At 37.6% G+C, this 27,059-nt stretch overlaps 1 protein-coding gene across 1 annotated transcript; it reads left to right on the forward strand.

The window, feature by feature from the left end:
• Positions 1-47: 47 nt before the first annotated feature.
• cldn15b (claudin 15b) lies at positions 48-26,925 on the forward strand. The gene is made up of 10 exons (XM_051894473.1): positions 48-1,801; positions 2,182-2,246; positions 2,333-2,367; positions 2,627-2,778; positions 2,956-3,046; positions 4,245-6,308; positions 19,086-19,250; positions 24,638-24,719; positions 24,924-25,034; positions 25,315-26,925. The coding sequence occupies exons 6-10, from the start codon at positions 6,092-6,094 to the stop codon at positions 25,433-25,435; spliced, it is 696 nt and encodes a 231-aa protein (XP_051750433.1). The 5' UTR covers positions 48-1,801; positions 2,182-2,246; positions 2,333-2,367; positions 2,627-2,778; positions 2,956-3,046; positions 4,245-6,091; the 3' UTR covers positions 25,436-26,925.
• The last annotated feature ends 134 nt before the right edge of the window (positions 26,926-27,059 follow it).

Genomic DNA, 27,059 nt, shown 5'->3' on the forward strand with positions numbered 1-27,059 from the left:
ATTCTAATTTGCCTTTAGAAGTCGTACAAAGTTGCTGTTCTTTTATCTTTTTGCTTGTCTCTTTTCAGTTATTAATTTTCTTTTAACCCTTGGCAGTAGTGGGTTTGCAAGAGAATTAAGACAATTTAATAGGCAAGGATTGTCACCCAGGAAATGTGTACCTCTTTTCAGGAATGAAACTGAGAGAGGGGGTAAAGTTCCGGCAAGTGTTGGGTTTTATTGTTAAATTGCCAAGCCTGGGCTTGAATGTGTGACATCACCAGTGCTGGGCAGAACTCAATAAAAACTTTCAGGCAAGTCACATTAGCTGCAACTGGGGAACACCAAACATGATGCTATTAAAATGTCCTTCGTATTCAGAGATCAGATTTCCCAATGCCAGTGGTCCAATTTATAGATGTATTCAGCCACCCTGTGACTTTTTTGGGCATATCCTTTGTTTCCCAACATAGCTGTCCACTACTCCTTTGTCAAAATAAAAGATCACATTGTCAGGGGAGCATTTATTGAGGTGTTATCCAGTTATCTAGTTAGACAGTTATTTATTAAGTGGACGCCTGACTACTTAAAATGCCTACAGCCATGTTTAAAAACAAAAAGATAGTGGAGGTGGTGTGTAATTATCAGTCAGATAATAAGTCATCAAAGGTTCCTCGATATATCTTAATATAATGATAGCATATTCAGCTGGATGTGCCAACAGAGCAGAACTATTTATACAATAACATCAAATAGTCAACCCTGTACAGAACAAAATCAAGCATTGTTTGGGGGGGGGGGGGGGGGGGGAATACACCGTTTATGGTATGTCAAGTAGTACTTTGAACCAATTGAGCCTTTTTTTACAGACTGATGACGCATTTCCACAGTTATCAATATCGCAAATCTAGTAATGTTTTTCACTTTTTTATTTTTAAGTAAATGTCTGAAATTTTCATGTTAAGAAATACCTGAAATTATATTGTTACAAATTAAATAGGAACATTTGGATTTATTTATGTATGGCATAATTAATTTTATTACTTTTTGAAATAACTGATTTTAAGATTCTCATCTAAAAATAACTTAAATAACATTACCTATCTTTATCAAAACTTAGTAAAGATTTAGTGCTTACATTACTAATTCGAAATACACAAAATAAACAATACACTATAACAACTGAATGTTGTATCAACATATTCAGCCCCTCCAATGTAAACAGTGTAAAAGATAAAACTATATCTTGAGCTATCCTTAGAGCATGTTAATACTATGGCAAATATAAACATTTTGTACATGTATTGATTAACCAAATACACTTTTTAAAAAGTACATTCTTAAATATTGCTAGCTCTTGTAATTGCTAACTCTTTTGTTATTTGTTTCTAAATATCTGATACTGTTATGCAAAGGTAATGTCTAGTATTAAAAGACAAAAACAATTTTGAATGAAATATCTTTTTAAAATATATTTTATTCTTTTTTTTATCTTCATTTTATTTATTTATAACTGTAAGTTTTCATCTTTAACTCCTGAATGTTACTATACACTTTTCACTGTACACTGTAAAATGTAACTGATGATCTTACTAATAAAATTAAGTGATTTTAACTTATTTTGAGTAAGTTTGTTGACCTTACTGAGTTTAACTAAGTAACGACAACTTTTTAGAACTGAAAGATATTAAACTCAATAGATTCAATTATCCTCTACTTAAAATAATGAGTAGTACGAAATTTTTTTGAGTGGTCATGCGCAGTTCTACCTGTAGGTGGAGTCAATTTGCAACATATTCTGAGGGGAGAAGCACATGGAACGGTGAGTTGGTGCTTGTTTGTCATATTTTAAAATTTCTGAATTGTTTAATATACATTAATCGATAGTGTAATATAATCAGATTAAACAATTTACACAGTGACACTGGGTGTGATGTTATATTATTGAAATTGTTGAGTGTGTTTGATTGTGCTAATCGAAATTAGCAGTTAGCATTTGCAAGTTACTGGTCTTTGGCTGCATGTTTTGAATAAAGGAACGTTTTTTATGTTTTAGATATTTTTATTATGTGTACAATGTAGACTGGGGAAAACTTTACTAATTACTGATTTATATTTGGATGCTAGTTTAGGTGTGTTGTACAGGGATGTTATAATTTGTTTTGTTTTTTTTGTTTTTTTTTGTTTTTTGTTTTATTTTAGATTTCTTAAGATTAAAATGTTTGATGACTACACAATGGTTCGTAATTAATATTTAAATCTATATAGTAAGAATTATTTTCTTAATTTTCAGAGCTTGTTTTATGGAACGAGACATGTAGATTAATACAAGGCTATTTTTCTTCATTTGCAGGATCCGTTTTGTGGAATGAGATATGCATTGGAAATGTAAGTACCCTGCTGTATTTTTCCTTTGAAAATAGAGCTCTACTACTGTAGCAATGTCGCTTAAAACATGGAAGCTGCACCAGAACTAGTTTAATTCCATGCCTTCACACTGTTTGTGTTCATTCAAGTTATTTAATTAATTGAAGGGGTATTTAACAAGAAATCATTCTAAATATGCTGATACAAAATAAACAAGTATGCCTTGAACACACTAACTGTGAACCCAATGTACATTTAACTTTTATTTTCCTTGTCACAGATCAATGCAGAGTTCAATCACATCACAATCAAGAAGCCTCAATCAAGAATTCTTCTCAGCACTTTATCAACTTGCAGCTTGATTTCTGGAAATTTGTGCAACAAAGAAAGTGGCAGTTGAAAAGAGAGTTTCTTGCGCAAATTAAATCTATGGTAAGCTTGTCAATGCTTCTTTCTTAATCAAAATTCTGTTACTGTATTAGCTTAATTTTATATTTCATTCAATGTTGTAACATTTATCAGGGCACTGATGTCACTGAATTTTTTATACTAGATTTTTTCGCTCATTTGATTCTTCAGTCGAATTTTTTTTTTTTTTTTTTTTCACAGCACTGTCATCACTGCTAAGTGCACAGTTCTTCATGGCCTTCCTCTTATTCTTGGAGAAGAAACCGCTGATTTTTTTAAACAATGCTGACAGGTAACTTTCTCTGTATATTTCATTATAACCTATGATTCCCCACACATACATTACATATAGGCATTCAATATGCTTCAACTCTCTTTTCTTGGATCAGACATTCAAACTCTGCATTTGTTTCATTTCTTTTTTTTCTTTTCTTTTTTTTTTTTATCCAGCATTTTGTTAAATGCAAGTTCTCTCATCATTATACAGTTATTTTTTTTTTTTTTTTTTGTCTATCTTCCAGACAATACTTTAAAGGGTTAGTTCACCCAAAAATGAAGTTTCTGTCATTAATTACTCAGCTTCATGTCGTTCCACACCCATAAGACCTTCGTTCATCTTCAGAACACAAATTAAGATATTTTTGATGAAATATGAGAGGTATATGACTCGTCCATAGACAGCAATATAATCATCACTTTCAAGGTCCAGAAAGATACTAAAGACATTGTTAAAATAGTCCATGCGACTGCAGTGGTTCAACCTTAATGTTATAAAGCAGCAAGAATACTTTTTGTGCACAAAAACAAAACAAAAATAATGACTTTATTCAACAATTTCTTTTCTTCCATTTTATTCTCCTATGCTGTTTACATTCAGTGCTTCCAGGTTCTACGTCAGAATGCTGGCTCAGTATTGGCTGACGCTGTTCACGTGAGCAACATGATGCGTTTGTGATGCTGATGCAGGAGCCAGCCAATACTGAGCTGGCATTCTGACGTAGAACACGGAAGCTGTGGACTGTGTTTACTACGTCAACAGAGTAGGAGACTGACAGGGAAGAGAAGAGATTGTTGAATAAAGTCGTTACTTTTGTTTTGTTTTTGCACACAAAAAGTATTCTCGTCACTTCATACCATTAAGGTTGAACCACTGCAGTCACATGGACTATTTTAAAATGTCTTTATTACCTTTCTGGACCTTGAAAGTGGTAATTAAATTGCTGTCTATGGAGGGGTCAGAGAGCTCTCGAATTTCATCAAAAATATCTTAATTTGTGTTCCGAAGATGAACGAAGGTCTTACAGGTGTGGAACGACATGAGGGTGAGTAATTAATGACAGAAATTTTCATTTTTGGGTGAACTAACCCTTTAACAACTATAATTAATCTCTGTTAGTTGTATGTAGACCTGGTACTTTGTAATATGTACATTTGTGATTTTAATTTGTAATGTAACCAGAATTGTGATATTGCTGTTCCCTTTTTATTAGGACTGTGATTGTGACACACCCTTCTTGGGGATTCTGACTGTGATAACAGAAGACAGCCAGGATTCTTCCTCCACAAGAACTACATTTGGAGTCTTCATGCACAGCATTATTCTAGACTGAGCCATTGTCATGGATGAACTTGAAAACCTTCCAGGTGCCATGTGACTAATTTTTGGGTTGATATATGCCAAATTTGGAGTTTTTCTTTCCCTTGGACACAATTCTCTGAAACCAAAACTACATTCACTTTAAAACCCTTCTGTTGATGTAAGCAAAGGCTGTTTGAGATCGTTAAAGGCTTAGTTCACCCAAAAATGTAAATTCTGTCATCAGTTTTTCACTCTCATGTTGTTTGACTTTGGTTAGTCTTTCAAACACAAATTTAGATATTTTTAAAGAAAACAGGCTGGAAAACTTTTTGGATCTTTTAAGTTTTGGTTACCTGGACTTTCAGTTGGAGGGACAGAAACCTCTCAGATTTCATTAAAAATATCTTCATTTATGTTTCAAAGTCTAACCAAAGTCTTATGGGTTTGTGACATCATGAGGGTGAGTAAATGATGAGAGAATTTCATTTTTTTGTGAACTATCTCTTTAATCTTGTGGTTGCACTAAAGTCAACATTCTTTTTAATTAAAGTGTTAAATTGTCACCTGCCAAAGTTTAAACTGTCAAAATTAAGCTAACATTGATTTTTGTTTCATGGTCAGCTATTCAGTTTCTTGTCAAAAGACTGTTAGTATTATTGGTTTATTCATCAATCATGATTTGTAATCCATATTGTTACATTAATGAAAAATGTTTAGAATTTAGGGGTGCCAGAATGGCATTGTTTGGTACATTGTAGTGTCTGAAGAAAATTGATGAGCAATAAATAATGTTTTGCCTAAGATCTGTTGTTGCTTTTTGTGTTAACTTATATTTTTTAGTTCAGCTTACTTGAAAATTTTAAGGCAATCGGTTTCCTAAGATTTTCCTAGTAATTTGAACACTAGTAATAAGTTAATCCAACTAATGATTTTGAGTTAACAGAACTTAACCAACAAGTTCTCTTTACTTAACTGAATTAAGTTACGACAACTAAAAATTAATACACTACTTGGAAATTTTAAGGCAATCGGTTTCCTCACTTTTTCTAAGTAAAGTCAACTTGTTACATTTTACAGTGTATAGTAAAACTACTGAAATTACTGAGATGGTAAAAGTTCTTTGTTACTTTATAGGTTGTTCAGATCAGTCATGGTTTCAGTCATTTTATGAATGTTCTTTTATGGCATCAAATACTTTTATTCTAACTGGAACTTTAATTCTTAGGAGTGTGGTTATATTTTGCACATTTCATTAAACCAGTTCATGAAAACTGTAACCTGAAGGCTCTTAGCTGAACCCAAAACAAACAACAACAACAACAACAACAACAAAAAATCTTAAAGAACCTTTCTTTTTAATGTTTAACCTATCAGTGTAACGTGCAGCACTCATTTATAACTTCTGGCAGCTACCATTTATTGAAATGAAAAAGCTTAGTCAAACACTGTTGTACAATAAAATCATAAAAGGCATTACAAGGTTCAGTTCCATTTATTGGTGCAACATATCATTGAATACATAGGTTATTTATCACAGTAGTATTATGAAATTCCATGGTGCTGTATAAAAACGTGAACGATTCATTGTGTTCATTTGGGTTGGTGGTTCCCTTTTGTACCTGTCTGCCTTTGTCAAAACTCTGTACTTATGTAAGACGATGTTTAACAGGTAACACGGCAAGACAAGCAGACTATATAACTTGGAATGCACAATAGAACATAGACTGATCTCCAGCCACCCAGAACAGATCCAGAGATATGAAAGACATATTGCAAATTATTGCACTTATCTTGGGTTTTTTGGGTTGTGGATCTGCTGTATTATCATTACATAGTCACTACTGGAAAGTGTCTTCAAATGACGGTAGTGTCATTGTCACATCCAACATCTATGAGAACCTCTGGATGTCCTGTGCAGATGACTCCACTGGTACTTTCAATTGTTGGGATTTCCAGTCCATGCTCGCTTTACCAGGTAAAATGCATCCATGATAACTGTATAAATAACTGTTATACTGATAATAGTATACTATTGCTATTATTACTATTATTTACTCTTTACTGATTAAGAAGTTACAATTAAAATATACATGTGATTGTTTTTTTTTTATGTTCAAAAGTAACTGTTTTTAGCCTTTTATAATTATTGCAAAGTCACAAAACTGACTCATGGCATCAAAACTAATTATGTTGTGACCAAAAAAAAATGCTGAAAATAATTAAATTGTGCATGACAATCTTTCAAGTATGTAAATTTCATTCGCGAAATCACCACCAGGTGGCGCAAAGGGAAGGTTAGCGCCATTGCTCAGGAAGACTGGAATTGTGACGTTTTCACTTTTAACTGAAGATAAAATAATTAAATAAATTAAACCAGTCCTTTTAATGTGACTGACTGCTCCTTTATCACTGCTTTCTGAGACATTATGAAATAATTATTCCTGTGCCACTACTGAATCTAACAGTGAGACCCTCCAATTAGTTTGGAAGCCACCTTATTATTTGATACTGTTTATTGAGACATTGTATTTTGTATCGATGTATTTTAAAGGTCATATGCTTTTTGTGGGTCTTCAAGTGCCTTATGTCAAGTCAAGTCACTTTTATTTCTATAGCGCTTTTTATACAATACAGATTGTGTCAAAGCAGCTTCACAGTTATAAACAGCTTTGAGTACCCAAAAAAGCGCTATATAAATGTAACAAATTATTATTATTAAATATAGCTTATATGAAGTCACCTGTTTTTTGCCATGGTTGCCCTTTTTACTATAGTAAAGAGCCATTTAAAAGAAGAATAGTAGTTTATCTCTCTTTGTTATATACCATTGCCTGGACTGTCAAGAAAATTGGTACATAGTTATAAATAAATACATTATCACTTAGTTATAAATAAATCTATTATCACTTTTTATATTAAAAATATATTTTATGTTTTATATTACAAGACAAAACAACCCCCCCCCCCCCCCCCCCCCCCCCCCCCCCCCCCCCCCCCCCCCCCCCCCCCCCCCCCCCCCCCCCCCCCCCCCCCCCCCCCCCCCCCCCCCCCCCCCCCCCCAAACTCGTTAACAAAAGCAAATACCAATGACAGGGAACACAGGCTGGGTGGGATCATTGGAGACGCAGGAGACTTGGAGCGGGGTGGGACCAGTGGAGTGACGTCTGACCAGGGTAACAGCAACTTAACAGCAAACAGGTGTAGAACTCTACTCAGTAACCAAGGCAACTAACAATGACTACATTTACATGTGCACCAATAATGCGATTATTTCTCATAATTAGAGTAAGGTCTTAATCGCAGTAAGATTTTACATGACACGAGCAGAACTCTTCACTCCAGTTTACATGGAATTTTCATTACTCTGATTATTCACTAATAAGTATAGTTATACAATATTCAGATAGGCATACAGTATGCATCATGTTACTGGCCATTGTTTTAATCTGCTCACATCAAATTCAAAATACATTTTAATGGACGTACTGGATATTATTTGGCGCCGTGATGAACATCGCAATTCCAGATTTGCCTCAGGTCTGCCTACGTCGTCGCGTTCTTCACCCTGTCTGGATGAAGATATGGAGCAGAGACTGTGCAGTGAGTTGTGTTGACAGAGTTTAGCGATTTGGTGAAGAGAAAACTTAAGAATCATGTCATGGAGTTCATTCATGAAGTTGTGTCAACAACACACGGCATCCGAGCATATGCACATTTTGGTCAGAGTGGGAATAATGCGATTAAGGTGTTTACATGCCTGTTTATTGCGATTAAAATCAGCATACACCACCTAGTTTAATGCGATTATGCTTACTACGATTATGAGCTTAGTCGCATTACTTTAATCAAATATTCCATTGAGAATTATTGTAAAATGGCTACTGGTAGCTCTTCTTGGTTTATGTGAATTTGCCGGTTGATGATAAATCCACTACGGAGCATCCGGTAAGAGACTTTATCACAGATGGTCGGGTATGCGGGAATAACCCATTTATTGTTACCATATTTATTGGCTGGTTTGCATGTATGCGTGTGGTTTTCTACAAAATAAAGATACAAGAAAAATATATAAGTAGGCCTACAAATAACAGTGGTCACAATAAATATAATAACAGTACAATTTCTGCACAAAGAATACACTAAATACAGTGATTAAATAATCAAATAGAAAAACAAATGTGCCATTATATGGAAAGATGCGCTGCTAGAAATTACTAATATTGAGCAGTTGAAATTCGACACCTCTCAGCGCGAGGACAGAGATGGAGCTGCTCTGTCTAAAATATTAGTGCGCATGCACCAAAAGAGTGCTCTAACTCTCAGAATTGAGCGATATAATGATCAAATGGCACGTAGAATTTGTCTTATAAACATAAAAGTGATATATGTGAGGAAACTAGTATGTAAATATACAAACGAACATCTTTACACGCTAGTTCGTCTTTGTCACTCACATACATTAACTTATAAACACTCGGGGCAGTTCAACGTTCACAAACAATGTAGAAAACAATTTATGAACAGACTGTTACTAACTTTATAGGCACGCGCACAACTTTAGCAAAGATATAAATCGCTACAGTACAGCTAGCATCCGTCCGCTTTCCCTATCGGTATGACTCAATTCAGTGGGCGGGACCTTTTACCTGCACGTCCTGCCCGGAGCGCTGATTGGCTCGCTGAATGGATGCTGCGTGTGAGTCAACTTTAGTGTATTATGAATATAACCTGTGTGTGGCCTTTTTTACAATGATGGAATCTTGATGAGGTAGGGGAGACCGGGGGCAATTGTAACATCTTAAATTACACCAATCAGAAACAAAACAGAACCATGAAACTCATTTTGCATGTGCTTCTAAATCATACTTGGTAAAGTTTTTCTACAAAGACTCTTTTTTGAGGTATAAAAGTACATTTTTTTTTAACCATTAATGTCTATAATTTAAATCTGTCTTGTTTTGATGACCATTCTGTTGTCTAACATTTGATATCTTTGTCAAACATTAGCTTTGCAGTTTCTAGCTAGCAGGGTAGCTTGTCACAGGGTGATACAGTCAGGAGCAATTGTAACACTGCGTTACAATTGCCCCAGACACCATCAAAATAGTGTCCAGCTTAGTAAGGACATCAAAACAGATTATTTTTTCCAATAATTTAAGAAATCTGGGGATCCATTTTGCTGAGTAGGCCCGTACACTCTCTGTTCACAGTATGTCTAGGTTGAGACCAAGGAAAACAGCAAGGGGAGTTAAGTAATTGGTCTGGATAATATGGATGTAGTGGATATTAAATAGTTTTAACTATATCCATATTCTCTGGAGTTTATTGTGGTCATTGGTATTTATATGAAGGTATTACATGTGTTGTTACAATTGCCCCCATATGCTGTTACAAATGTGATATTGCTCTTAAAACAGTTCTATAAACAAGTAAATGATATTAAGTAACTTACCTTTCAGACAATTTGTATATTTATACATTGCTACCGAAAATAATTACGAAAGAAGCCACAGAATTGTGCTTTGCTTGTCACTGAGCAACACAGTGAAAGCAGGTTTGAAACAGCTTTTATGAGTTGAGTGGAGTGACAGAGATTTCCCTTTCCCTGCTCCAGGTTTTCTATCACTCCTTGCTTAGTAGTGAGAGAAACCCACTCCAAATGATCATGGAGCAAAATAGAACAAAGGTGGGTAACACTTTATTTTACAGTGTCCTTGTTACACATTACATGTAGTTACTGTAACTATAAATTATTCATAATTACATGCAACTAACCGTGAACTAATCCCCAATCCTAACCCTATAGTAAGTACATGTAGTTCTCTTTCATCATCTCATGTTTGAGATACACCTATGGGAAGGGCATCCGTACCTGACCTCTGCAGAAGCATCCAATTGCACCAAGTCTGGCTAGACAGACAGAAGCACGCGGCCAATGCCAAGTAAGGCCCCACCCCCTTACCTGAGAGCATATAAGGCCTGCATGCATCGTTATTCTCCAGTTGTTATTCTCTTCTCGCGATCTCTGCACCTCACAGCTCGGGTTGGATTTATCACTGCTCACTTTCATGTCTTTGTGTATCGTCAAGATCAGCCTCCGCCAGACGTGACTCTTTTATTCAGCCCAGAAAAGCTGTTTTGCATCCTGAGCCGCCCATGCTCTGTGATTATTTTCACCTGCTCCCCCTTTCCACGGCTGCCCGCCATGGAGTTTTTCGCTGGCATGTCCCTTTCTAAATCTACTTCTCTCGAGGGCTGCGCATCACGGGCCTGCCCGGCCGCGTATGGCGCGCTGATCACTGCCAGGGATCCAAACTCCTTCTGCGCAGTCTGCTTGGGCCTTAAGCACGCTGAAGAGGCTTTGGCTTTACCCGTCTATCCTCCTGGACATGTGTGAACGAGCGGCCGGCTCTGTGTCGATCTGAAGGATGCTTTTTTTCCACATAAGCATTTATCTGTCACACAGGAAGTTTCTTCGTTTCGCCTATCAAGGCACATGTTACGAATTCACGGTCCTCCCGTTTGGGCTCAACCTCAGTCCAAGGACTTTTTCTCTGTGTGCGGAGGCAGGCTTAGCTCCCCTGAGAATGTCAGGTCTGCGGATTTTGACATACATAGACGATTGGCTCATCATAGCCGAATCGAAAGTGAAAGTACTGCAGGACACCCGTCGCATGCTCACTCACATCACATCTCTTGGGTTCAGGGTGAATTTGAACAAAAGCAACCTTACACCCAGTCAGAGTGTGATTTTCCTGGGCTTGGAGCTAAACTCAGTCTCCATGCGAGCGCGTCTCTCTCAAGAGACTTCTGCCTCTGGGACTTCTGAGAATGAGGGCGTTCATGAAATGGGTTTTGTCACTACATTTCAGCCCATTACGCGATCTCTGCCGCTCTGTAACAGTGACGCACACCTCCACGGCAGCTCTGCATCACTGGAGGAGCGCAAGCTTTTACGCACAGGGAACCCCTTTGGGAGCGGTGATGTTGCGGAAAGTCGTGATGACAGATGCGTCCTTAACGGGCTGGGGCGCCACCCAGCAGGGCAGAATGGTGAGCGGTTTGTGGCGGAGCAAACTACGTTCAGCGCACAACAATTATTTAGAGCTTATGACCATATGGAAAGCTCTGAATTATTTTCTGCCTCGCCTGCAGGGACATAATGTGCTTGTACGCTGCGACAATACCACAGCGGTGGCATATATCAATCGGTTTGCGCTCTTTGAAACTTCACGCTCTAGCTCACAAGCTTTTAGTGTGGAGCAGGCAGTTTTTCCTGTCGTTACGCGCGACTCGCGTTTCAGGCATTCTGAACAGAGGCGCGGACCTTCTATTGAGGCGGAATCCACTCTATGGAGATTGGCGCCTCCACCCTCAGATGAGATTCGGACAGGCAACCGTAGATCTATTCGCCTCGCACGAAAACAGCCATTGTCCTATGTTCTTCTCGCTAAAGGACGAGGACGCGCCCCTCGCGGTGAACGCACTGGCCCACTCGTGGCCCAAAGTGCTGCTGTATGCTTTTCCTGTGCCTGATAACTCCCACACTGGCCAGTGTGAGAGAGAAGAGCCTGTTTCTCATTCTGATAGCACCCAGGTAGCCCAAAGCACTGTGGCTGGCAGAGATAATTCCTCTGTTATATACCTAGCCATGGCGCCTCCCCCTCCGCACAGATGTTATCTGTTATCTCAAGCGAACGGGGAGATGCATCACCCACATCCAGACAGGATAGCTCTCTGGGCCTGGCCCGTGAGAGGACAAACTTAAATGCACTAGGGCTTCCCCCGCGTGTGGTTGCTACTATACAGAATGCCAGGGCATTGTCTACTCGGTCCTATATATGGCTGTAAGTGGCAGGTGTTTGAAGGGTGGTGTGATGGGTGTGGTCTCACATCATATCAGTGCTCAGTATTTTGTGTTTCTTACAAAACCTTATGGATAAAGGCAGGTCTTTTTCCACTATTAAGGTCTACCTGGCAGCTATTTCTGCCTGTCATGTGGGCTTTGAGGGCTCAACGGTCGGGCAGCATCCTCTAATCTGCAGATTTATGAAGGGTCTTTGCCGGTTATAAGGAGAACTGTTCCTGAATGGGACCTCTCCATGGTGCTGGAGGCTCTGTCTCAATTCCCTTTTGAGCCTCTGGGAAGTATTTCCCTGAAGCTGCTGTCCTTCAAGACAGCTTTGATCTTGGCCTTGGCTTCAGCTTAACGTGTCAGTAAGCTTCATGCACTCTACCAGCTCTTTATTTCATGGGGGCCCCCTCACAAGGGGAGTCCCATATCTAAGCAATGCCGGTCACATTGGCTTGTGGAAGCTATTGCCTTGGCATATGAATTGATGGGTGTGCAGCCCCCAGGGAATATCAGAGCTCATTCCACGAGGGGCTTAGCCACCTCTTGGGCCTTGTTCAGGGGAGTGTTGCTGCAGGACATCTGCTCTGCTGCCAGCTGGGCCCCTCTTCATACAGTTGTGCGTTACTACTGACTGGATGTCACCAAAACTTCGGTAGTACATTCTATTTTAGGGGTGGGCTCTGCATAGCTCCTTGTTACCTTCCTTCTTCCTTCCTATTTACACGTTGTAGTAAAGGAACGGAGGGTGAGTGGTTTGGCGGGCCACACACATTTGTGTCACCAAGCATGCGTTTACATTCCTGCCTAGGTGTTTCATATGTGTTGCTGATTTTTTTTACATGTGTGGGCCTCATACATGTTTTATGTCCTGCCGGTGCACAGCAGTCATGTGTGTGTGTCAGGGTTGCCAGGTGCATGATTATGGGACGTGTCAGGCACCGCCCCCTTGGGGTGACCGTCCTTCTCTGGCTTACGGAACCTCACTGTGAGTGTATTGGGCAATCGAGGAGCTGTCCATGTCTCTCCAATTGGTGGATCTCGAACACGAGATGACGAAAGAGAACAATAGGTTAATGAATGCTGGATTGGATGCTTCTGCAGAGGTCCAGTACGGATGCCCTTCCCATAGGTGGATCGCTCCACTCGATGTTTCAGAGAACCGGGGTTACAACAGTAACCTATTGTTAATTATTATTACTTAAATGCATAATTACACTGTAACACTGACACCTTAAAAATAAAGTGGAACCCAAAGAGGCTATCGGATATTACCACATAATTCTGCATTCATCTGTGAAAAAAGGATGCGCTGACTTTCCAAAAAAATAAAAAAGAAAAGAAAAAAAAGAATCTGGTCACATCCAGTCTTCACATAGGCCTGTCTGCGACAGCAAACATTAAAGCTGAGTGATACAAACAGTGAAAAGTCCTAATGCTGTTGGACTAAATAGAGTGCTACAGGGATGACGTATTTTCCCCAAAACCTTATCATTTTAACATTTCCAGTTCCATCGACCCAAAGTCAGTAAAAACGTGGAAAACATATCTCAAATTAAGTGCAATTTTTCAGTTTACCAGCTGGGAAACAAAATAATGGTAAAAGTGAAAGTAAAAATCAATGTAAATAAACAACTTAACCAAAATGTGGCTTTATAATTGGTATTTATATATTTATAATTTATGTATTACAGATTCATAATTTCTGAACCGCTTGAATGTGTAAGTGCTCACACTATAAATAATGTATGAAAACACATCTGGAAATGTGACTTGTGGTAGCTCATTGCGATCACTCTATGTGTTCGTACAGTAGCGCTCCTTCTCAGCTTCTCTCAGTATAAGGAACCTTGTACTTGTTCCATTTAAGTCCAGTAAAATTTTTATTACAGAGGGCCATACTGTTATGTTATCCCGTAATGATTTAATATTGAGAAATTAGGGCGATATTATATGTTCACTGAATAAATGATCCACTGGCTGAGATCAAGCTATATTGTATTTATTATTTTATCTTGTAGTTAGATCATTGCCACTTTTTAGTTATTAAAAAAAAAACTGCAAAAGAGAAATCAATTTGGCCTTGTGTGTGGTCCGATAGAAGGCGGCCGAATGATGTCTATGAGTGTTACGGATATGTGCAGTGTCTTTGCCACACGACTGAGCTCTCAAACGTACATAAGAGATTTAAATATTAGTTCATTTATTCTAAGTGAGTGCTTAGACACGCTGATTCATTATGCTCCGAAGCTTCCTGAAGCAGTGTTTTGAAATCGGCCATCACTAAATAATTCGTTATTTTTTTTATTTATTTATTTATTTTTTTGGAGCACCAAAAATATTCTCGTCGCTTTATAATATTAATATTGAACCACTGTACTCACATGAACTGATTTAAATATGTTTTTAGTACCTTTATGGATCTTGAGAGAGGAAATGTCATTGCTCCCTATGTAGGCCTCACGGAGCCATCGGATTTAAACAAAAATATCTCAATTTGCGTTCCGAAGATTAACGAAGGTCTTACGGGTCTGGAACGGCATGAGCGTGAGTAATAAATGACAGAATTTTCTTTTTTTGGGTAAACTAACCCTTTAATGCATTGTTCCCTTTTATCTGCGTCGTATTTCGGGTTTCGCGTAGCTCAATTTGCAGAGGATTTCAATAACAATATGCAATCAAAAAACCACGGCCACCCCTGTATAAACTCTGGCCACCCCAGTATGATTTTGCAGTGGGTACTATTAATTTAAATGCATAATGTAAATTCACAAGTTCATGAAGTGAAAGAAAATAAAATGCCACCAAAAAAGATGTAGGGTAGGAGTGTGCGATATATTTAGTCTGCGATTTTATCATAATTGTTGTTTTAACGATGCACAATCGATCTAACATCCCTGTATGTGATGTCTTGTAGATTAGACTAGTGTCTGTGCGCATTTAGAGTGCACGCTTTCACTGTAAGACTTTAATATATAGTTAAATATCACATGAAGAGTGCCGTTTTTTTCCCAGATATCAGCATGATAACAAATGTTATATTAATTTTATTCATGTTTACATTTTAGACACCATTGCCTGTTTTTGCACAATTTCGCCAACGAATATAGTTCAAAACAAATCCACAACACTGTAATTGCGTCCCTGAGCAACACATGGCGATGTTTCTTTACTGAATGAATCAGCTTTTTGAACGAATCAGTTGAATCAATGAAACTTGGAAAAGATAGGCTACAGGTGACGACGAGGGAGCTTCAGTTGAACAACAGTGAACTGCGGTCAGATGAGATGTTGTCAGGCTATGTCATTAAATTCAGAAAAATTAACCGGACTGTCCCATCAGCCGTTATAGGCTACTGTGCTCGCGGCGCGCACTCAAGAACTGCATGTGCAAATGCAGCGCGAGCTGCATATTAGCCTACTTTATTATAGCTTAAATGAAGCGCAAAAGAAACTACGAGCATGCACCGTCGTTGTCCTGTTGTAAATTAAGTCATGAAATTACCAAACATGCGATTAAAACTGCCTCAAAACTGTGCGTGTATGTATGTATTTGTTGACATAGTTTTAAAGCAATTTATCCAATTTGTTGGCCTTAAAACATCTTAACATGCACATGTGTACACCAGGGAAATATAACTTTTCTCGGGGGAGCATGCCCCCAAACCCCCCTAGCAAACTACATTTTGTGACCTCGGTAATTATGAAACCCTGCGTACGGCCCTGCTTCTATTCTATCTAACGAAATCTGAGCTAAACGTGTATTTCTCCATATGTGCGCACTTTGGGAGTAAAAGTTTGTATGTGTATGCACTGTGATAAAAAATAAATAGGAGCAAACGCAATTGAATGTAGAAGTTTGTCTCTCGGTATTCTATTCAAAAGATCAATAACTACCGATTGTTTTTTCATGATTTTGCATTCCTATCAGAAATTAAGAAATAGTGTCATTGTAGATAGTGGTTCAAAGATCAAAGCTGTCTAATCTATAAATCTCAAGGTTAAATCAAAAGATTTATTGTAAAAAATTTTCTGTAATAGCTGCCAAATAGAGTATATAGCTCCACTGTGGTTTGTGAAAAAAAAAAAGACCAAAAAAAAAAAAAAAAAACAAAAAACTTTTCAAAACATCCCCCCTCTGTTTTTTTTCACACATCGCACCCTGTATATTTATTCATTTATTTATTTATTTATTTAGCCACCCCAAGATTTGCTGTGGCCTTCTCTGGCCACCCCTATTAAAATTTTCTGGGGGCCCCACTGGGTGTAGTCGTTAATAAAAATAAAAAAAATGGAAATAGGAGAAATGGTGTAAAAAGTCCACACATTGCATTTAAATGAACACGCATTTTGATTGGTAACGACAGTCATAAGTCATTTCATGACGACAGACGTAACACGACACTGTCATTATTTTTACGCCAGCTGGAGGGCGCATGACTTTAAAATGTAAATATAGGTCGTAATGAGGTGCTTGAAAAACGACTTATTCCCAGCCACGTAACACTCCTGAGGTAAAGTAAAATAAAAAATGACAGAGCCTCAGCTGCTTCTCAACACTTACTTTGTCGTACTACTCAAACAATAGAATATGCAAATGTAACATTTATCACCAATGCCATAACCATATGGAGTTACTTTTGTGTCTTTTTTATTCAACCAAACATACTGTGGTTGAGAGCAAAAATAATTATATTGTAATTAAAAACAGTAGCTTCTTAATTGCACTTTCTGCCCATTTGGCGCAGGCTTTCTTTGCCATGTCCCTTTGATCCTATATCTCATATAAACATCCTTTATAAATAACCCAGATCGCATTTTTGTTCCATTACAACTAATTTGGTAATTGTTTCCATTTGATTTCCATAATAGTACATTGGGTGATGCATAACGATCCTCTACATGCAGTACTCGGTACGCACCTGGTAGGTTTAGAATTAGGTGTGGGGGAGGGGTTAGGATTAGGGGTGGGGTTAGGATTAGGCAATCCGGTGGCGATCTTAAACGAGGGGGGTAATAATTTGGCAGGGAGTCGAAATTAGGCACAACAAACGGCACTTTCCCCCCCCACTTCAAGCACTGTCTATATGCTAAACTCATATATAAATGTGTATGCAGTGCAGCGCTATCGGTCTTGACCTATTTTCATTTTGCCTAGTCTTGTCATGTTGTGTTTTTGAGGCCAAGTGCCGTTTTTTTTTCCCAACTTCCTTTCTCTCCCAGACTTGTGTTCCTGTCATTTTTTTGTGCTTGTTGAGGATAAGCGAGAACTATTTAAAATTAATAAGTTGTTATAAAAAATCTAACTCTTTACATATGAGCTAGCTAATTAAACAATAATAATTGTGTTAATTACAGTGACAATGATAGAAGAACTCAATAGCCTATTAATATATTAACAATGTAGAGACTACAATATATTTACTATGAATTAACTAATTATATAATTAACTCTGGTAGCGCGGCCGCTATTTTGGAGTAAAAATGCCAACTGGACAACAGCACAGATACACAGAAACAACGAATGACAACGAAAGAGAAGTCAAAGTGGAATAAAAGAACGCAATGTTCAGCAATCCATTGCAAAAACTATCAGTGTGACAGTACAAATCTTGCCTTTCATCATTTTCCCAAAGACACTGACAGGTAGGCTAATTATTCACAAAAGTGTAGAAATAATAATACTATTACTAGCCTATTATTAGTTACTGACTGTTACTCCACTTGGTCTTAAATATATATATATTGTACGTTTTAATCCCCGGGATCACACTACAAACATGATGATCTAGTAGAACATGATGCTGTGTCTGTTATCCCATAATTGCCACTTTTGGACACAGTGGCTGTGTTTTTTTGTTTAAATAGTCTTGTTTTAACGGACATTAATATAAGATAATACTACAAAAACAGTTTACTGTTATATATTTATTGTCCAACAGTCTCAATTTTTCTGACGCATGTCCTTAATTTAATTTCTTATGTTGGTATTAATTCAGTATTTATAATGCTAATACTTGAACTTCAAAGAATATCAACCCAAACTGACATGGTTTCTAGAGAGCAAAGGTTTTGTGAAAAAAAGTGGAAGACTTAAAAACAAAGTCTGTAAAATGAGAATTTGATGATCACTAGTCTAGTGATTGTATGTTTTCTGTGTTGGCATCGTTCAGGTTGGATTTCAGCTTTAATGTACTTTTTTTCTAAACAAAGCAGCTGATATTGCCATATCGACAGCAAGAAGCTAGTGGACTGCCGAGTCGCTTTCACTCCAAAATGGCGGAAGCGTAGGGCTGCTGCTGGGTACTGGTGTTGCAATGAAACATTTTATTGGCTTTCACTTCTTGTCAAAATAAGTTCTTGGTCCAAAGTGAAAAAAGAGCTCAGAAAAATTACTCTGGATCTCTCGCATCCAAGCCAACTTCTCTTTGAACTTTTGCCATCTGGCCAGAGCTACAGGCACTGAGCACCAGAACAGCTAGGCACAAAAAAAGTTTCTTCCCCCAGGCGATTTACCTCATGAACAGTTAAATGTTCTCCCCACTGTGCAATGATAACTACATGCAAAACCACTTACATTTATTTAAAAATACCCTACCTCTTTATTTTCAACTCACTGTTTATTGTATTTATTCTATTTGTATATAGCACACCTGTACATATACATTTGTCTGTTTTATTTATGTATATACATATTTGTGTCTTATTAAACTTATCTTTATTATTTATTTTACTATTTGTGTACAGTTGTTGTCTCTGTGCACTGAAAGCTGGAAGTTACACCATCTGTAAGATAGGAAAATGCAAATAAATAAATAAATAACTAAATAAATAACCTCCCCAAAACCCCCAATCCCTTCAGCTGTCAGACTTGTAACTGTTCCTTCTGTGTTTTCTCAGGTTATATCCAAGCATGCCGTGCATTAATGATCACATCCATTGTGCTAGGCACATTCGGGCTGATGGCAACTCTAGTGGGTATGCAGTGTTCTAAGATAGGAGGGGAGAATTACATAATGAAGGGTCGGATCGTTGGGGCTGGAGGCGTCTTCTTCATACTGCAAGGTAAGAATGTTACCAAGTGACATCCTTTACTGTCTTATCACCTTTCATATACAGTAAAGTATAATGTTCAGTTTTGGTTTCTGTTTTGTTTTCCTGGACTTTAAGTTTGTAGCTCTTTGTTTCCTATGTTTCTTTTCTGTTCCCATTGTTTCTAGAATGATTTCAATAGTTTCAATAGTTTCCATAGTTTGATTTGAACTCATTGTTTGATTTGATTCACCTGTTCCTGGTTTAGCTCTTTTGTTACCTTGTGTATATAGCTCTCAGTTCTTGGTCTGTTCTTGTCTATGTTTAGTTGGTTATGATTCTCCTGCATTCAAGTATTCTCCTGTGCTCCAGCGTGTTTTTTGTTTTTGTTTATTGTTAAATAAAGTGACTGCTGCATATAGATCCTGCCTCACTACTCTCCTTGCTGCAACTAACTGTGACAGTTAGGGCTAGTGTCATACTTTTTACTCCAGTGAATATTTCTCAGAGCACACAAAACCATCGGTAACATAAAAACCAGGCCAACAGAAATTTTTATTTAAAGAATTCTAAAAAAAAAAAAAAAAAAAAAATCCTCTATAGAACAGTTGACAACGCTCCCTAACTTAACATTTATGAGAATTTCCCTTTTCCTCTCAGTTAAAATCTACTCTCACAATCTAATTTCCCTCCACTCCTTTGTTACCATGGTCACCATCAGGGATGGGCAAAAATACATCAAAATGTATTTTAAAATAAAATACCAAATACCTTAATTTTAAGTGTATCAAAATAAACTACAAAATACAGCAGCCACACCATGTATCAAAATAAACTACTGTATTTTTGTATTTTAAAAATACTAAAAAATACTTTTACAAGGGAGCATGAAATTTCTTCGCAAACCTTTCATCAATTGGCCTATTTGATCTATCCCTTCACCATTACACTGACTCAGTTGATTAAGTAAACAATGTGTGATAGCAACAGCTTTTTTCTGCCCAAGTCATGCAATAGATCTGACATATGCAACCAGTTAAAGGTACAATATGTAGGATTTTTAGATTAAAATATCCAAAAACCACTAGAATAATGTTATATATTTTGTTGACTTGTGTACTTACATTATCCCAAATGTTTCCAAGAATGTTTAAATCCAGAGAAATAAACAATTTTAACCAGGACACAGACCGTGTCGTGTGTCGCCTATCAATGACATCATTATGCTCGATTTCCGGTTTTATTTTGTCGAAACCATGGAAACATCAAAGACACTGTATATTATGTGTTTTATTAGACAGAGGAGCAACTGTTTGGATACATTCATCGACAGAAAACTCATCATGTTATATAGCTTAACACATTAAGGGCCAGATTTACTAAACGGGGCAAATTAGCGCGAGAGCGCAATTTCACAAATGTGTCGATGGGAGTGGCAAGTTTTGCGCGTGATCTACTGCTGACACGCAAATTAAAGATCACAGACACAGTCAAATCATTTACATAATGACTTTTGACCTATAGGCCAACATAGCTTGGCAAACGATATGTTCGCATAACGTCTTACTCTGGCATTTCAAAGAAATTAATAATTTTCCTTCTACCACGCACTCTCTGTTCTCTGCAGTGTCTCCTTCTAGCAGCAACAATTGCAGCCATGTCGCAAAATGGGTTAAGACATGCTTTTTTTGGGCGTTAAATAATGGCGCAAATACCAGTAAATTGAGTAGCACAAATATTAGTAAATCGCATTGCGTGATTCATTTAAATACTCTCCTCCCATAAATTTTGCATCTGAAAGGGAAACAAGTGTCTCATAGCAGCCGCTGAGCGAAAGCACAGAGTAGCACTATAAGAACTTTCAACACACAAATGTATCTAATAAGATAAACAGCGCTGCTTTACCCTACGTGCACATGACCGGAAGAAGCGGCATTTATAAGAAGACAACTGATGGCTCCTGTATTCATAGCTACTAGTTTCTAACTAATTAATCAATTGATTGTTAATCATAAATATAGGGGGGGCTGCTGCTCGGTATAATTGTTTTCAAAGAACATTATGTAAATTGGTATACTATTTAGCCTAGGCTACCAAAACGAACACCAAAACTTAACATGAACTGTTAAAAATTATAGCAATTTATGCAAAAAATTGATGGAAAGCTTGCAGCCTGCACATTTCTTGACCACCTTCTTCCATATGGATCAATTTTCTGTTCTGATCGCAACAAGTCTTTGCAAACTATTGAGTAGGCACCAATCAGAGGCCGCAATTTTATGATGTCATCATGTAGACTTCTTACAAAGTATTTTACAGTATTTTAAAAATACAAAAATACAAAAGACTAAAGTATTTTGATACAAAATACGAAGCCATTTTCATCAACCCTATCAAATACAAATTACAAAATACTATTTTGTATTTGAAATACATGTATCATAAATACTGCCCATCCCTGGTCACCATCATTATGAGTTCATTTGGTTCAGCGCTGTTCTATTAATCATCTTGTTTAAGTTCCTATTTAAGTTGTACCCTCACGTTCATTCTCTGTCTGGTCACCGTTACATTTAGTGTGTGTTGCCCTGCCGTGTGGATCATTATCATTAAACTTTGTTTTGGAACTTTATTCTTCTGTCTTCTTCGTATGCCTGCAACAACCTGTGTGTCACAGTTATCTTCTGTTAGTTTCTGTTTTCATGGACTTTCAGTTTGTTTTCGTTTGTCACGTGTCTTCTTTGTTCATTTGTCGCCACTCATCAGTCACCATGGACACTAACCATTCATCATAGCTGTTTGTCTTTTAAGTTAATCATCACCGGGTATTTAAGTTCCTCCCTTTGTTCTGTTCATGGTCGGTTGCTGTTTGTGTCCTGTGCACACTGTCTTGCATGCTGGCTTGTTAATCTAGTTCTTAATAAATCTCATGTTATTTCATCTTCATCGGAAACTGAGCGTTACACAGTGTTGGGTATCATCAACTAACAATAAACAATATTTTTTTTTTATATTGAATTTATTACTCTATTTATAATGGTAATCTATAAATATACTATTCAATGTTAATTATTGTTTGTTCATAATACATTAATTTATACAAATTGCAATGTTAAAAATATATTGGTATATGTAGAAAGTAACATTAACCAATATTAGCAATTACTGCACAAGTGTAACAATGATCCACTGTAGGCGAGCTTGAAGAACCCAAGTGCAGTTTGTTAAGTTCCAAACATGAACAAAATAAACTAACAAGACTTGACTTGGCTTGACTTGGCTTGGCTTGGCACATGAACAAGAAACTCAACGAACAGCAGGTTACACTTAACAAAGCTAGACCAGAGAACAATGAAACATGAGGGCTATTTATACAAAGAGACTAATGACAAACAAGAAACACCTGTGAACAATCAAGACACTTGGTGTGTTCGACATCGGTTGCGGCTGGATGCAACCAATCGGCGAGAGTAACCGCGTGTAGTCAGGGTGGAGCTGAAAATGGAGACGTGAAGTCGGACACTTTATGCTTCCCGTAGTGACGCTCGTGCTGTGTTTGCATACGTTATCACAGCTGAAGTGAAATAAATGCAATATTTGAAGTGAAATAAATGCAATATTTGACTAATACACAGTTGTTTCAGAGACATTTTCATTCAATACTTTATGTACTGCTTACAGCGTCTGTTTTTACAAGAATAAAGTTCAGCATAAGCATATATTATTTAATTACCAATGTAGTGGGGTCTACGTTTTTTATCAGTTTTATTTTGATAAACATGACACAATATAACATCACGACATGAAAAGAGCTTTAACTGTTATAAAAAAAATACAGATTTGTGAGCATTAGTGGAACTGAAGTTTTCAGAATAAACGCGAAACCCACGTGATCGTTGTCATGCGGTGAATCCGGCCAATCGTGGAACAGCTGTGTCGTCATCAGAGCCTGTGCAGCCGCTCTTGAGAAACTGCGCTGGCTGACTCAGCCAACTGCTCTCGAATTGCTCTCGCGGTACTTTGATGCCATACATCAGAAGTCGGACAAAATTTCTAACCGGCATGCACTGCTTCGAGTCAGCCGCCGATCGGTCTGCGCAGCGCTGCATGAAGTCGAACAAGCCTAATGACCTATTCCCAAAACAGAACTGAGAAACCACATGACTAAACCAATGACATTAGGCTTGTTCGCGATGCATCGGCACTGCGCAGACTGATCGGCATATGACATCAAAGTACCGCGAAGCGATTCAACAGCATAAGGAGTCGTATGCTCTCTAAATGCTCTCGCAGTACTTTGATGTTATACGCAGACTGTAGGCAATAGGCTTGTTTGAGATGAGCAAATTCTGTGCAGAACCGATCACCGGTGATCACCGCGAGATGCATGCCGGTTAGAAATGTGTCCGATGGGCCGCCTTACTCTGATGTCATGCCAACGTGTGTCAAAAAAGTCTCGCGATGGCGAGGCGGCCTCATCGGATTCTGCAGTCAAGCGCAGTTGCTCTCCACCGACTGCGCTGACCAAAAGCACGATGGGAAACGACTTGATGACGACACAGCTTTATGCTTATTGGTTTAAACAACCGTGATGTATTGATCTGTTTTAAAATGTTTGATTTTAAAACTCTAATATCATGTTTTAATGTGTAAAAATAATGTGCGAATATTCCCAAACTGTCTGACAGTGCGATCTCTCTATGGGTTATGTGATGGTTGTCATTTATAAAAAAAAAAATATAAAAACATGTCTATAATTAAAGTAAAAATTATTGATACACACATCTTTCGAATGGAAATGAATAACAAGTATATTGTATGCGTGTATTGTTCATTTTGTTTATTTTCATATAAAAGCAACAGAACTTAAATTACATCCAGTTTATCAGCAACACAGCGCACGAGTGTGAATCCCGCGATATCCGTCTTTGATCTCGTAGGTGTCTGATCCACTACGAGAACAGAGAACTGTCCGTCTTGCCTGCACTTTTTTCACTCCTCCCCTCACTGCAGCCGCCTACTCTTGCCTACATTTCAGGCGAGGCTAGGCACATCTCAAACAAGCCTATTCACAAGGGGAGCACATGGCACGATCACATGAGCAAGGGAATCACATGACAACAGGAAGCACATGGCAAACATAAACAAAGCAATGAAACATAGCATGAACCTGAAAATAAACCATGAAACATGAACATGACACAAGACATGACAATAAGTATAGTTAATGATACCCAATGCATTAATATTAAGGAATTAAACAAAAAGTGTTACCAAGAACTATGGAGATTATGTTTTCATAATAGAAATGTCTTCAAAATAGCCTATGATAGACTGTCTTGGTAAGGAGAAGCATAGGTGTTTAAACCTTGGTAGTTTGTCTATAGAAACAAAATTAATCTTTTATTTTTATGTTTCAGGTCTGTGCACGATGATTGCAGTGTCTTGGTATGCTTTCAATATCACTCAGGAATTCTTTGACCCACTTTATCAAGGAATAAAGTAAGTGGAAAGAAGAGTCTTTGTCTTAGTATGTAGAGCTATCAGAGAAAATATTTAGACCTATTTCATTGTATTTGGAGCAATATCGCATGAGTAAGATTACTGTTGTACAAGCACGTCTGTGATTATATTTCAGACAATATTGGCCTGTCATGTCGTGGAATGCCTCTACTGTGTAAATTTAGATGTGTCCTGTGTGTTTAGGTATGAAATCGGAGAAGGGCTGTACATTGGTTGGAGTTCAGCCACAATGGCCTTATGTGGCGGCAGCTGTTTGCTGTTTTCCTGTGGACTGTGCAACCCAGAGGAAAAAAAGTGAGTTTAGTATGCCCCATTAAAATGGCACTTCGTTCACTAACCATTTCAGCTATCAGTGACCTGCCCGAGACATTTTCGGGACAGTGTTTAAATGAAAGGTGACATTAGTTCAGGGCCATCTCAAGCGGGCCCCCCTGGTTAGTCGGCTCTCATCTGCCACGAGGACCCTAAAGCACAGGGCCCGGTGCGGTCGCATCAGTTGCACCGCCCTTAGGACTGCATCAGTTGTTTTTGCAGATGTCTGTGCTAACTTTCTATTTCAATTTTTTTTGTTCAGATCACATCCTCAGAACATAAGATCATACTCCTACCAGCCTCAATCCAACAATATGGTTCAAACTGCCTCTACAACATCCAATGTCCCTTTCAGCCAATTTGGACTCAATGCATATGTTTAATGTTGGAAACACACTACACGATTTTCAAAGTCACTGGATCGCTTTTCTTCTCACACTACATGGCTGTCTGGGGTACTATTTAGTTGCTGATGTGTGTACACTAAATGACAGATGGTGTGTTCCCGGCATAAGGAAGGTACTGAATCCATGGAATCAACAAAGTAAAGTTACAGACGTCACAAAACACATAGAACACAATGCAAGACACAATACTGCATTTTTCTATGCAGGATGATCAGAATCTTCTATAAAGCAGATGTCACATTTCTGTAAATATACTCTGAAGTTTACTGGAGAATGGAACCATGTACTGTACAGTGGACATAAAAAGTCTACACTCCTGTTAAAATGGCAAATTTTTTTGATGTAAAAAATCCAAAAAGATAAATCATATCAGAACGTTTGCACGTTTAATGTAAGAAGGCAACCTGTGGAATGCCACCAAAAACCAAAGTGATACATTTCAGAGAGAAAAAAAAATATGGCATAACTAACTGCTTAAGTGTGCACACCACTAAACTAATACTGAAGCCCACTGTGATGCTATCACATCACTCAGTCTGATTGGATAGGAGTCTATCAGCTTGGCACATCTTGACTTGGGATTTTCCCACTCTTCTTTGCAAAAACATTTTTTAGATTCATTACATTGCGAGGGCATCTCCTGCGCACAGCCCTTTCAGGATGTTTAGTCATTCTTTTTCTATTTTCATATTCATAGATTAGTTAATATTATGTTGTTACAAATAGATATGAATTCTGTACAAAACATTTCATTTGAATGTTTTAATGTACATACATACATATATATATATATATATATATATTACTGAAAACTGAAGTAATAAATGAAAATTCAGCTTTGCATCACAGAAATAATTTATATTTTAAAGTATATTAAAATAGAGAACCATTATTTTACATTGTAATAATATTTCACAATATTACTGTTTTTAATGTATTTCTGATCAAATAAATGAAGGCTTGATAATCAGAAGAGACTTCTTTCAAAAACTTTAAAAATAGTAATGTTTCTAAACTTTGGAGCGGTACTGTATATATTATGCATTAGCACCCTAAATCACTTATAATTTCAGCACAGTTGAAAGACACCGTTTTGTTTATATGTGTGCAATAACCAACAACATGTTCTAGAATAAAGGTTTGTGAATGACCTCTGCTGGTGATATGAAGTTATGAGGAAATATTAAAGGGTTAGTTCACCCAAAAATGAAAATTCTGTCATTTATTACTCACCCTCGTGCCGTTCCAGACCCGTAAATCCTTCATTAATCTTTGGAATGCAAATTTAGATATTTTTGTTTAAATCCAATGGCTCCGTGAGGCCTACATAGGGAGCAATGACATTTTCTCTCTCAAGATCCATAAAGGTACTTAAAACATATTTAAATCAGTTCATGTGAGTACAGTGGTTCAATAATATTATAAAGCGACGAGAATATTTTTAGTGCGCCAAAAAAAACAAAATAACGAATTAATTTGTGATGGCCGATTTCAAAACACTGCTTCAGGAACCTTCGGAGCATAATGAATCAGCGTGTCGAATCCGCAGTTCGGAGCGCCAAAGTCACGTGATTTCAGCAGTTTGGCGGTTTGACACGCA

The sequence above is a fragment of the Ctenopharyngodon idella genome, chromosome 5 (assembly GCF_019924925.1).
Source record: "Ctenopharyngodon idella isolate HZGC_01 chromosome 5, HZGC01, whole genome shotgun sequence".
NCBI lineage: Eukaryota > Metazoa > Chordata > Actinopteri > Cypriniformes > Xenocyprididae > Ctenopharyngodon > Ctenopharyngodon idella.

Coding starts and splice junctions, on each gene's coding strand:
- cldn15b (XM_051894473.1), top strand. CDS start 6,092: ATGAAAGACATATTGCAAATTATTGCACTTATCTTGGGTTTTTTGGGT. Junction 24,720..24,923: donor CCACTTTATCAAGGAATAAA/GTAAGTGGAAAG, acceptor CTGTGTGTTTAG/GTATGAAATCGGAGAAGGGC. Junction 25,035..25,314: donor TGCAACCCAGAGGAAAAAAA/GTGAGTTTAGTA, acceptor TTTTTTGTTCAG/ATCACATCCTCAGAACATAA.